The 12,819-nt window shown below is 35.5% G+C and overlaps 2 protein-coding genes across 4 annotated transcripts; one reads left to right on the forward strand and one right to left on the reverse strand.

Moving 5' to 3' along the window:
• Positions 1-543: 543 nt before the first annotated feature.
• On the reverse strand, positions 544-3,650 carry LOC106131570 (dynein light chain Tctex-type 1-like). Its single transcript, XM_013330696.1, has 3 exons — positions 3,621-3,650; positions 2,807-2,975; positions 544-698 (listed from the first exon to the last, which is right to left on the reverse strand). Exons 1-3 carry the CDS (start codon positions 3,648-3,650, stop codon positions 544-546), a joined length of 354 nt encoding a protein of 117 aa, XP_013186150.1.
• Positions 3,651-4,447: 797 nt separating this feature from the next.
• Positions 4,448-12,679, forward strand: LOC106131568 (ras association domain-containing protein 8). 3 transcript variants are annotated; one of them, XM_013330694.2, is made up of 11 exons: positions 4,448-4,543; positions 4,626-4,737; positions 4,835-4,945; positions 5,065-5,189; positions 7,589-7,774; positions 8,443-8,671; positions 8,852-8,968; positions 9,373-9,575; positions 9,894-10,008; positions 10,305-10,431; positions 10,662-12,679. In XM_013330694.2, the coding sequence occupies exons 2-11, from the start codon at positions 4,666-4,668 to the stop codon at positions 10,760-10,762; spliced, it is 1,386 nt and encodes a 461-aa protein (XP_013186148.1). In that variant the 5' UTR covers positions 4,448-4,543; positions 4,626-4,665; the 3' UTR covers positions 10,763-12,679. The 3 variants fall into 3 exon arrangements, with proteins under 3 accessions (XP_013186148.1, XP_013186147.1, XP_013186149.1); XM_013330693.2 differs by having other exon boundaries at positions 4,448-4,737; XM_013330695.2 differs by lacking the exon at positions 4,626-4,737 and having other exon boundaries at positions 4,454-4,543.
• Positions 12,680-12,819: the final 140 nt, after the last annotated feature.

The following is a 12,819-nucleotide window of genomic DNA, read 5'->3' on the forward strand; positions in this document are numbered from 1 at the left end:
TATGATAAAATAAAGACAACTTTATTTGGACTAGTTTTACAAGCCAAAAGAGGCAGTGGGTTTAGCTAGAGAACACGAGATCCAGCAAGTAGCGGCTAGAGGATAGCGAGCTAATTGGTGAATGCTGATAGGTGAAGAGCTGGGGCGCGTTTTAAGGTACATATTATTTCTACTACTAATGTCTTGTTCTTTACTTTGCTCGCTATAAATGTGATTAAAAACCGCTAATTTAAGTGGAATATCGCTAGGCTCCAAATTTAAAGATATAGCCGTTACTTTTCCTAATATATTTTTTTTATATCTGCAGCGCTTTATTTTTCTTTGAAAATTATACGTTGACTATGCAGAGGATAAACTTGTTTTCCTAGCGCACCGTACGTAAAGCGTAAAGTGCCGTCCGCGGCAGTGTCCCAGTAGTATTACTTAGTATTGATTTGGCGGTTTCGGGCTATAATGAAATCTATATCATCTAATTGGTGGCTAGTTAGAGAGAAACTGGAACCGTTAGTATAAACATTTATTTAAACAAGATAATAACCCTATTTAAATCTGCAGCGCTAACCCCCATACGCTGACTATGCAGTACATGAACTTGTTTTCCCAGCGTACCGTGCAAGTGCCGTCCGTAGCGGTGTCCCAGAAGTACGCCGCGGCAGTGTGCAGCCCCGTGCCGTTTTTCTGTGTTATTATTATACGCACTAAAACAAAAGGATAATATTTTTTATTAAAAATAAGTCTTTTAAGCAAGCACAGTGAGTAAGAATAGATCTTTAGTGGTGGAACACCTCAAATTATGTCTTTATATACCTATTAGTATATATTAGTATATTGTTCTGAGCTCCGCCACAAGTCATGTGCGTCAGAATGGCTGGTTGTCTGTGGCTTTGGTCTAAGAGAGTTGATCCAAAAATTGCTACATAATTGCTTATATTTGCTACATTTAATAAATAATTGCTACATACGATATATATCTAGAAATAAAATATTTTTTTTGACCAGCCATCCTGACGTTTGGTTGGCTGGTCACATCCTAGTTTAACGCCAAGCATGCACAGTTTCCTGAAATGTATTGCGTCAATAATTGCTACATATTTACTTCATTTATATTATTTAGCTGTAATTTCAAATATGTGTTAAATAAACGATGTAGCAATTATTGAAATTATCCCAAGGAAAAGTGCCTGATAAAATAAAATAGGCAAATAGATGCAGTATTTTTTACTGAACAGCAGGCGGTTTGAATTATTAAATGGCATGTTAAGTTAGTGGATAGTAAGAACATTATCGTAAATAAAAACAAAATGTGGGTTGTACTTATGTTTCAGTTTAATTATATTACAATTAAAAAATATTAAATTTGGTATTGATTGATCTGATATTTACATTATTTTTTCGCATATATTATACAATGTGGTATTAGCTTCTTTTTACTCTTCGTAATTTTTTTCGATTCGTCATCATAACATATCCATTTTAAATTTCGTCTACAATGAGCTTTATAGTGACCAATTAGCGCTCCACATATTGGAGGCACGAACTCTATTATTGCTAGTAAATGGAACTCAGATCCTTCTAACAATAGAGATGTTGGTGGATCATCTATTGAAATAAATTGATCGGAATTGAATTCGAATGCTATAAGATCTCGTAAAGATACACTAAATGATTTGACACCTTTACATTGACTACGCCGGCATTCTGTAAGTTCTTGAGCATTAATTAAAGTATTTGCGGATACTTGTAAATCATTAATGGATGACGCTATATCAACGTGTAGAACAGGTATCTTACGCTGAACTTTATTTATTACACAATCTGATTCTGTACAATGTTCACGTTCATCTGCACTGTATATACAGTCTATCAAAATGCGCTCAAATATATTATTTACATTGCACTCACATCTGACTTCCACAGAGGATTCTTTTTCAACTTTTGAAAAATAGATTAGAGCCATTTCATTTATTTATAGTGTAGAATAACATTAAACAAGTCAACTCTGTAATTCCAATATTGATACTTTGATTTATTGAGGGTAGGTGCATATTTTTTATTGCATAAATCGTATTACTTACACGGTTACCAGAGCCTAAAAAATTAAGCCAACGAAATCTACATAACTGAGTATTTGCCTTTATTATTTTATCAGGCACTTTTTCCTTGTGATAATTGAAATGATTGCTACATCCTTCATTTAACACATGTTTGAAGTTACAGCTAAATAATATAAATGAAGTAAATATGTAGCAATTATTGACGCAATACATTTCAGGAAACTGTGCATGCTTGGCGTTAAACTAGGATGTGACCAGCCAACCAAACGTCAGGATGGCTGGTCAAAAAAAATATTTTATTTCTAGATATATATCGTATGTAGCAATTATTTATTAAATGTAGCAAATATAAGCAATTATGTAGCAATTTTTGGATCAACTCTCTTAGACCAAAGCCACAGACAACCAGCCATTCTGACGCACATCACAAGTCGCCGGTCAATCACAGCGAAGTAAGATATGCCATTAGCCAATAGTAGCAAAGAGGAATTTACCGATTGGAGCCAAACCTTTCTTTCTTTTCTTTCCTTTGGCGGTTAGGCCCGAATCAACGCTCCGGCTTCAGCATATTCACTCTTAAAATTCACCTCTCCTCAGCAGACCCTCAAACAGGGTAGGTTGGTTATAACCAATAGTTGGATAAAACGTATACGTTTTATCCACCCGAAAACCTATAGCTGTTTCGCTTTTTATTATGATGTGCAACGGGACAGCGATAGGTTTTCGTGCGATAATTTATGCGTCGAACTTACAAATGTACTTGAAAGGCTTGTTTAGTTTGTGCAGCCTAGCAAGAGTTTTTTCCGTGATTATAGTGATCCATTGTGGTGTCCTTGAGTGGCTATACGTGTTCCCGCCAAGACAAAGCTCGATGTTGTCACGAACAATTTTCTGTACGTCTTCAACGCTGAATATCAGATCCTAGAAAACATTCACATTGTGTAGCTTTTACTATTACATCTATAGGTATTTGGATAAATATAAAAAAAGATTCCGAAGAATTTCTTCTTCGTTAAAAAATGAGGACACTGACTGATTTCTGAGGTGGTTGGCTTCTGTACGATAGACACAAATAGAAAAGAAACGTTATCTTCTTTTTTTGTAAGTCCCGGTTACATTCTCAAATGTCTGAAGAGGAGCAGTCCGAGGGGCGCATTTCAACCACAATCCTGGATAAGGGTGAGTCAGGTTACAGCGACTCTCGACTGAAATCGCAACCTTTGCAGGAAACCATATCCATACCATACTGGGTTATGATAAAGGATGCATTAGATGGACATCCATGAGAATAGGCACATCCACATGGATGTGCCTATTCTCATGCAACATTTATGAGAGAGAGATGCGGTGGTCTTATTTTCATGTGTCGGAAATCACACGGCACCTAGCTTGAAAGGTAATTTTCATAGTTGGTGTTATTCACTTGCGAGAGTAATCGAACCTAGAGACCATATGGACTAAATCATCTGTGCAGCTTAGTGTGTTATTTATATACAAGTCATTACGCACAAAGGTTCAGATTAAGTATATCTAAGTTATTTTTTAAGGGGATAAAAACAGTAGTACCTCCTCATCATCATCCTGGGGAGCAGCCATGATCTATTTTTTTTTACCTATGGATACAAAGTATTCAGATACAAACAGTAGGTATTCAGTACGACTTATATGAAGGAGTGTTACGATAATAGGTTTATTTTATATGCTCTTTGGGTATTATTAAGTCAATAGTTTCTTTCTTTTCTATATAATGGCTTTCACCGGACTTTCGGTGATTCTGCCAATGATTTATAATAAGTACTTAGAATGACGAAAGTCACTGTTACTTTCAAATTAATGACTTTAATTTTATATGTAGTTGGCCAGTATTTTATTCATGGTACATAGGTTCATGTGGATGAAGCGAAGGAAGTATGCAGAGATCGTGGCAAGTGGAAAGAGGTAGTCTCTGCCTACCCCTCCGGGAAAGAGGCGTGATTTTATGTATGTATGTACAAAGGTTCAAATTCTGCTGTGACCATTTGCCATTACTTAACTGTTTTCATGTAAAATCAGCGTCAGAGAAACATGACCCGCTGTTCATAATTTAAAAAACCAAAACCATAGTCCCTATGGCGTAGGTGTGCAACCATTATTTGTTCTGTATAAAAAGTTTGACTGCTAATCAAGGCTTAATACGTCGAGGAAACCTATACATTCAAGCAACTGGAAGTATAACTATGATCCATTTCAAGCAGGTTTCTCTGCAAAGGTCAGGTGGGGACAGTTTTATATAAAAACCTGATTTAGCCAATAGCCTGCCTAGCCTAGTTTTTATTGGCTTGTTTCTTTTGCCCATCTGTTGAAAATTGCATCTGTAGGATTGTTTTTGGAAAATGTGTTTGTCACTGTCACTGACAGTCATTTTGCGTCAAGCAAGGAGCGCAGCAGGTTTCTGAACGAAGATTTCTCATTCTCCACTTTGGCACACATAATTTATTTTTGTGTTTTTGGTATGTTTATGTCCTATTTCAGTTTTTTTTATGTGAAAAAGAAGTCTTAGGTTGATTTAGTTATATTACAATTATGTCGTAGGCATATGTATAGTTTTAACTGACCGAATTTGCTGAAATTAATGGAGTTGAAGGTCTGGGTCGAAGGTATACAAAGGATTGTTTGTGGGGTCACCGAAACCACTACTTGTCAGGTCAGTACATAAATTCTTTGGCTTAGCCTATTTATTAAGTACTTACTCTTTATGCGTTTTATGCTTTTGTATTAATAATATATTCTACGTATTCCAGGATGTAGTGTTTGCTTTGGCTCATGCCACTGGCAAAGTGGGCAGATTCACGTTGATAGAGAGGTGGAGAAATAATGAACGTCTTTTAGCTCCTCAAGAGTATCCTCTGAAGGTACGTCAATATAATTTTGTTAAAATATACATATATATAAATATACATATATGTATACTTTGTACATCTACATGCCACTGTTGTGTTATTTTCTTAAAATTTCTTTGTATTTTTAATAGATTTTAATGAAATGGGGGGAATATTCTAACGATATACAGTTCATATTGAGGAGATCAGACTCTGCGAACAATCAAAAGCCACAACAGGTGACAAATAACTCAAGATCACCAGTGGCAAATAGTAGGTGAGTAACCGACATATTTTTATATCTAGCTTTTATAACTTGTTTCACAGTATTCTAATAAATAATATAACACTTAAATAAAAATTTTAATAATAAATATATGCAGCAGAGTAAAAATTTTTTGTTCAGTAGGCTTTACCTGATACAGGCATTGTTTGATTTTCATCTGCTTTTTAGGGATTTGGTCAATGTTTTTCAGTAACATTATTCATCTTTTTTCTAATCAACAACATTAGATCTAATTGTGTAAAGATATTTCCTATTATTCAAAGGACCAGGAAGGTGCTAAGTGCCATTTTTCTCCTGAAAATAAAGTTATTACATAGTTCATTTGTGTATTATGGAATGTTGCATAATACTTTTATAGCTGCACTTTTACACAATAATTTTAACATATTGATTAACTACTATCAATTCCTCTTACATGTTTTGTAACTATACATACATACATACATAAAATCACGCCTCTTTCCCGGAGGGGTAGGCAGAGACTACCTCTTTCCACTTGCCACGATCTCTGCATACTTCTTTCGCTTCGTCCACATTCATAACTCTCTTCATACAAGCTCGGCGGTTTCGGGTACTTTTGACCTGACCCTTTACCAGGACGTCCTTAATTTGATCAAGATACGTTCGTCTAGGTCTTCCCACTCCGACCTTTCCCTCCACACTCTCCTTGTATATCTGCTTAGTCAACCTGCTTTCATTCATCCTCTCCACATGACCGAACCATCTTAACATACCCTTTTCTATTCCTGTAACTACATCTTCTTTCACATCACAACATTCCCTTATCACGCTGTTCCTTATCCTGTCACTCAATTTCACACCCATCATACTCCTTAACGCTCTCATTTCCACTGCATTTATTCTGCTTTCATGCTTCTTTTGCCATACCCAACTTTCACTCCCATACATTAATGTCGGGACCAACACGCCCCTGTGCACAGCCAGTCGAGCCTTTTTGGATAGTTTCTGACTGCTCATAAAGGCATGCAAAGCTCCATTCACCATGTTCCCCGCGTTCACTCTCCTTTCAATATCACTATCATACTTGCCATCTGATGTAAACTTTGATCCTAGATATACAAACTCTTTCACTTGCTCCACTTTTTCTCCTCCAATCAAAATATTACATGCTGTCATTTCTTTCTCCATTTCAAAAACCAGTGTTTTAGTTTTACTTACGTTCACTTTCATTCCTTTCTCTTTTAAAGCTTCATGCATACAGTTTACCATCTCCTGTAACTCCTCCGCTGATGACGCCAGTATAACCTGATCGTCGGCATAGAGCAGACATTTGACGAGTAACTCATTCATCCTTAATCCACTTTTAGACTCTTTCAAATCTGTCAAACAGCTATCCATAAATAGGTTGAACAGCCACGGTGACGCAACACATCCTTGCCTAACGCCTTTCTCAATCTTAAACCACTCAGTGTGCGCTCCGTTTATCCTGACACAAGCACTCGAATCCTCATATAAGGATTTCAGTGCTCGTATTAAGAGACTGCTCACCCCATGCATAGAAAGTGCTGACCACAATTCATTCCTCTCAACTCTGTCATAGGCCTTTTCCAGATCTACGAATGTGCAATAGACTTTTTGACTCTTGGCCAAAAACTTTTCGGCTATGCACCGCAAGGAAAAGACCTGATCAGTACATCCCATTCCCTTTCGAAATCCCGCTTGAGCATCCCATATTTTGTCATCAGTTTCATTCCTGACTCTATTAATCAATACCTTAGCATACAATTTGTAACTATTAATTCTGTAAATTGCAAACAGTATTTAAATTAGGTCAAATTATTGTTTTAACATTTGCATTAAATAAAAGTACAATGTGATAGAGGTAATCAACTGAGATATGAATGCTAAACCTTATGTGGGTAATCCTAAGGTATGATTTTCGAAAATTCCCATAATAGCGAACCCCTATCCTAAAGTTAGTCATAACATACATCTTAAGGTAATCATCTCAATTATTTCATTAGGCCAAACAACTGAACATGGCCTATCAGTCTTGTCAAGACTGCTGGCTATGTTTACTCCGCAAGGGATATAGACGTGATTATATGTATGTAAGATAATTTGCACTTAGAGTTAATGGACTACTATTAATATTTCTTTTCTAAGACTTTCTAATGAAAAATCCTATCAAGCTATAAGGGTAATTGCTGATTTTATCTTTTATATTAGAAAAGATAAAAACAGCAATGAATTTTTTTTTTAAATCATTTGCAAGTTGTGGTTACACATTTTTACACTAACTTGTAAAAATGCTTGCCTTGATTGATATATAGCTTTGCATTTGTAATATTACAAGGTAGATCAAGTATGGTTTATGCTTAGTTACTTTAAAAAATTGGTATCACTGAGCAATCTTAAACCATTTTCAGTGGCCACAGTGCTTCAAATCCGAACATATTAGAAAGTCAGAACTCCCCAAATGGGTTGAATACCACCCCAACATATAACAATATCAATACATCCCCCGGGAACCCAGTGGGCGTGGTTAAAGGAGTCCAGCAGACTAAATCTGTGGACCCTGATAATGCTGTGATCAAAAATGTTCCTCCTTATAGGTAAGTGATTTTTTACAGCCAACATAGGTATTTTTTGTATTGAATAGAAACCCCTTTTGGGCATCATCATACTTTTACACCTACCTCCTATTATTTTGTTTGATAAAAGTCTTGCAGAGAGATCCCAGGTTTGATGTCTCCGCCATTGAGATAAAAAAAAGCAAGTTACCTGGATTTTTCAATTGTTTCTCAATTTAATAATATGCATTTGCTATATTTTAATATAGTACTGGTTTACAGTAAATTTCTCTGTATATTAATTTACGATATTTGAGATGTAGCCCTTTCTAGCAACATCATATTTTATTGTTTTTAAATCAAAATGCACATTTCTATTATTTAATTGTTTACTTTTTTGTCATATTTAATTTGTAGTTGTTGCCAGAATTAATATACTTAACGAATAACTATTTTACCTTAATCTTTTTTACTATTTCAACTTCATTTGGCTTGGCACTTTGCTCCAAAGGAATTTACACAAAGTATTTTTCTGTTTTATCTAAAATAATAAATGACAATGAATGTAGTGACATATTTTAAAGTTCCCCTATTTTCTCTGTCTGTATGTATTCACTTATCTCTGAAAGTGCGAAGCCGAGACGAGTTGGTTGTTATCTATATTTATAAAAATTGACAGTTCTTTGTTTATACAATGATTATGCCACCAGAGAGCCGCCTCCGCCTTACCGCTCGCCCCCACCTCCGTCGCAACCTCACGGGAAGTCTCCTAATCGCATGCAACCCGGTCGCCCAGCACACATGTCTCCCGTCAACCTGCCGGATGACGACGCGAGGAATCCGGAGGCCGTCAGTTACAATAGCCAGTATAGGGAACTTGTGTCGCTGGTCAACTATCAGCGAGAGAAGTTGTCCAGTCAGCAAGTGGATCTCATCAAGGTTAGTAACACACACAATCATCATAATAAACCGTATCTACATATAAAACAATCTAACGTTAGTCCTTGTTGCGTTTTCACCTCCTAAGAAGAGCCCAAGGTGCCGTTGGGTTATACTTACTTATTTTTGAGTAAGTATGTTATTATTGCTATCTTAATAAACTCATTGAATATTTGGCAGTACGACGCTGAAATCGGTTACTGGGAGAACAAGGGTCGTGAGCAAGAGCGTCAGGTGGAACTTCTCCAGCAGCAGATCAGCTCGACGGATAACCAGCTCAGGATTAGCACTGAACAGGTAATAGATTAGCTAGAATATTGTTGGAAGATATCGTACATAAAACAATAGGTATGTTGTCTTGTATCACACACTGTACTGCAATGCAAAACGAAAAATATGCAATACGAGAAAATGCATTATGATAACTTTATGTCAGAATCGTCAGTTGTGACGTCATATTCATATACTTACCACTTCTATATTCTTATATTACGCAGATTTTCGCTAACATTACTTAAAATTAGCAAATCTAACTCATTGCTTATATTCTTTACTGCCGATTACCAAAAAGACGCCCCATTGGAAATAGTAGGATATTTGGTATAAATTTGAAGTATCTTTCCGGCTCGAAGGACCTATGCCGCATTTTGAACCTTTTGTGGTCTTGTGATTTCGTAATTTATAAATTTAATTACAACTAGGTTCAAGCCCTAACATACATAGAAGAAGAAAGTGAACTAGTGAAACAGAACGAAAAAACCATAAAATCTGAGATAGTCCTGGTGCGATCTAAGCTGGCTAACTGCGAAACGGAGCTGTTGCAGTGCAAGAATAAGATCAGGAAGCTGATGGAGGAGATTCATAATGAGCAGCGGGTCATCAACTCCCGCCAACAGGAGAACCGGTGTGTAAGAAACAGAAATAAGCCATAATATTTTTTTATCACTACAGATCCCGCCCTACTTTTGACAGTTCCAACTCCACTAGCGTCCCACTTCTTACACCAATAATATCCCACTTCTGACCCCGCTAACGCCCCAAATGCTAACCTCACTGGCGTCACAGTATTAATTCTAGGTCATTGTTGTGTTTAAGGGGAACATGCGAAGAGACTATAGTGATCTAGTCAAAACAAATATTTCGACCTTCTATCACTTTGCCATCTCACCATTCCTGAATATTTTTCTACTGCATAAGATAATGATTTTTTCTTTTTTTGTAGACAAGCGCTAGAGAGATCAATGCTTGCGGAGATGGAGAATTTGCAAAGTCAAATCCAACAAGCGAAGCATGCCACCGAGATCAATCATCTTACCGCTGAAAACCTCAAACGAGAGGTAACAGTTTTTATAAATAACTCATATTAAATTGTTAATTGATAGATTAATTATTTTGTGACCGGTCAGATAGAAATGTCCCGTTCACTTGAAAAGAAGGTTAGGATAAAAAAATCTCCCATTGACGTTGTATGAGCAATCCTTTGGGGAATAACAATGTATGAGGCGTTTGTTTAATGACCCAGGAATTGTAGGTGTCGGAAATCCAGTGAGTAAACCTAAAAAACTCTAATTGTTCCACATCATTGAAAGAATTAATTGCATGTTTTTTTATTAGTTCAATATTTTTGACGCAGGTGGGAGTGTTAGAAGATGCCATAATGGAGAAGAAGCGGCAAGTGGAGCGGCTAGTGCAGGAGATGAAAGAAGCGAATTTGCAGAGCTTGACGGGCAGCGTGGACGAACTGAGGCATCCTTTAGACGGTTCATAACATTTATACTAATATACATTACTGTGCTCGAAGTTTTCCATTGAGTACTCTAATAGAATGAATAGCAGAACAAACTGTTTTTCTAAGTTAATATTAATTCCTACGCCTCCGGTAAAAAATTCGTGATTTTATGTATGTATTAATTCTTATTGGTAAAAAATTATTAGCAAATACTATGACTTGATCTTATGGTAATTATTATTTTATGTATGTTTATTACAGGTCTGTGCAAAACCGGAAGCGCGCGGAGAATTATAGGTTCACCGCGACAGCTTGAAAACGCGGCACCCACGAACAAAAATCCTCATGGCGTCTGGGTATAATGTGCGTCGGTTATTTACCTTTTTACCTGATCTACGAGGTTTTAAACGAATTGTAAATGCATATGTTGCTCCCTCTCTTTCTAAAGTAAATCGAAGAGATAGGAAAGTGAAAGTACGACACATGCCTTGCCAATGTTCGTGAACAGACGTCATCGTGATTTTTGATGGTGTGTGTAAGTGAGCACCATAAGACTCGTGGCGTTCGTCTAGCTTGCTTGGTCATAAGTGAGTTATTTAGAGTAGTATTATATTATTCGACCAAGCTAAATAGGCGCAATCTATGCATCTTATTGTCTCGATAGAAGTAGGCTGCCATTTCATAGAATAGTAAAATGTAACTTAGTTATTGAAAAATCTTTATTTTATTACCAAGTATATTGTACCTATAAAACGAATATTATTTTAGTATATTTAGGCTTTGTGTTCAAATTAGTGTCATATTATTTGTTTTTGTCACAAATTATCTTCGTTTTTAAGTTTAATTGGGATAAGAATATTGGAAGATATTTCTTATCTGACGCTGATCAAGTATTATCTTGTCTTGCCGTATTTTATTGTTTAAGGTGTGTTTTGTGTGCTATATTCAATATAAAGGAATTGGTTCAGTACGCGCGAAATAAGTTGCCGGCTCTGAAGTTCGCGTGGAAGACTGCACAGTAAACGAATATACAGGGTGACATTTAAAACAACTGCATCCTTTTAAACATAGACTGTACCCATGCTTCTGAGCCTTTTTTTATTTAAATTAAACGTCATCATTTTCACATTTAAAAAAACCCTCAAAAACTACGTCACACATTTTGTTAAAGACCAATACTACAAAAAGAAATTAAAACTTAACATGTAAATAAATGTCTGAAAAATAAATTATTTTTCTAGTATCAAGATGTCAAGATTCACAGTGCGAAATGGTTACTAACCGTTTACGCTATCTACTGAACTCCGCATGGCCATAGCGCATTGCGACATTCAACCTAAATTCCATTACATTGAGATTAAAATCCTATCAAATTGCACGATGGATTTTTTTTTTTTCGTACTTTCGGAAATATGAACCGATATTTTTCTTTTAACGTTTTTAAATATCCTTTAGATGAGTACACTTAACAGTTAAATTTATGCAGTTGAATTAAAAGTCACCCTGTAGACGTAACTTACGTCTCACTTTACCAGGAATGGACACATATGCGTTTTATTAATTTATCACTTTTGTGCGTTAATCTACTCTGCGCGGAATGTCACATGCAGCTCACTTCCAAGCCGCCAAATTAATTCCGCGTTTTGTAAATCCTTGTCCCACCCTACAATATATTGTGTGAGTAGTTTAATATTTGTGCTATAAGACATAAATTATTGAAAATTATTAAAATATAAAAAGACCTACCAAAAGGGTGTCTACCCTATCTCAAGGGTGAAATTTATTCCTTTAAAATTTATTTGCAAAAGCCCCTTCAATAACTTTATCACTTTTAGTCTAACAATCTACAAATGTTTTTTTATCTCTGGTTGCAATATATGAAGGTAGCAAGATTTGTGAGTTGTGGGTTTTACCAGATTGAACTTGAGTTCAGATAATGATCTTATTATGTATAGTTTAGCGAAATATTTAGACAAAATGGTACTATTACTTATTTTATGGGATTCATATTAAGTAGTTAAAGTTTACTGCGTTCAATTTGCAATATAGAGAATAATTATATTGATAATAATAATCTAGTCGAAAGTTTAAGCCATTGCAATATTTTTAACAGTAATCTTCGTTTTTTTAAATACAAGAAACATTGCATTTATCTCGTATTATCCAGAATTAGATCAAGCATAATAAAATGTAATATTTAAATTGAGACTTGAATATATTTATAAAAGCTAAGGATAGAATTATTCTGCATGGTTACTAATAGTAGTTAGAATTGTGTATAATTCGTGTACTTAAATAAAGTTAAATAAATAAGTTTTTGTTTCATTTTTACCACTTTCATTCATAGTTAAACCTTGCTTTATAATGTAAACAAAATGAATTTGATATCCCCTAGTTCTGAATAAAATTCCTGACTGTT

This window comes from Amyelois transitella, chromosome 20 (genome assembly GCF_032362555.1).
Source record: "Amyelois transitella isolate CPQ chromosome 20, ilAmyTran1.1, whole genome shotgun sequence".
Lineage (NCBI taxonomy): Eukaryota > Metazoa > Arthropoda > Insecta > Lepidoptera > Pyralidae > Amyelois > Amyelois transitella.

Coding starts and splice junctions, on each gene's coding strand:
- LOC106131570 (XM_013330696.1), bottom strand. CDS start 3,650: ATGGCTGCTCCCCAGGATGATGATGAGGAG. Junction 2,976..3,620: donor CCCAGGATGATGATGAGGAG/GTACTACTGTTT, acceptor AATGTTTTCTAG/GATCTGATATTCAGCGTTGA. Junction 699..2,806: donor CAAGCCTTTCAAGTACATTT/GTAAGTTCGACG, acceptor CTTTTGTTTTAG/TGCGTATAATAATAACACAG.
- LOC106131568 (XM_013330693.2), top strand. CDS start 4,666: ATGGAGTTGAAGGTCTGGGTCGAAGGTATACAAAGGATTGTTTGTGGG. Junction 4,738..4,834: donor CCGAAACCACTACTTGTCAG/GTCAGTACATAA, acceptor TACGTATTCCAG/GATGTAGTGTTTGCTTTGGC. Junction 7,775..8,442: donor AAAAATGTTCCTCCTTATAG/GTAAGTGATTTT, acceptor TTATGCCACCAG/AGAGCCGCCTCCGCCTTACC.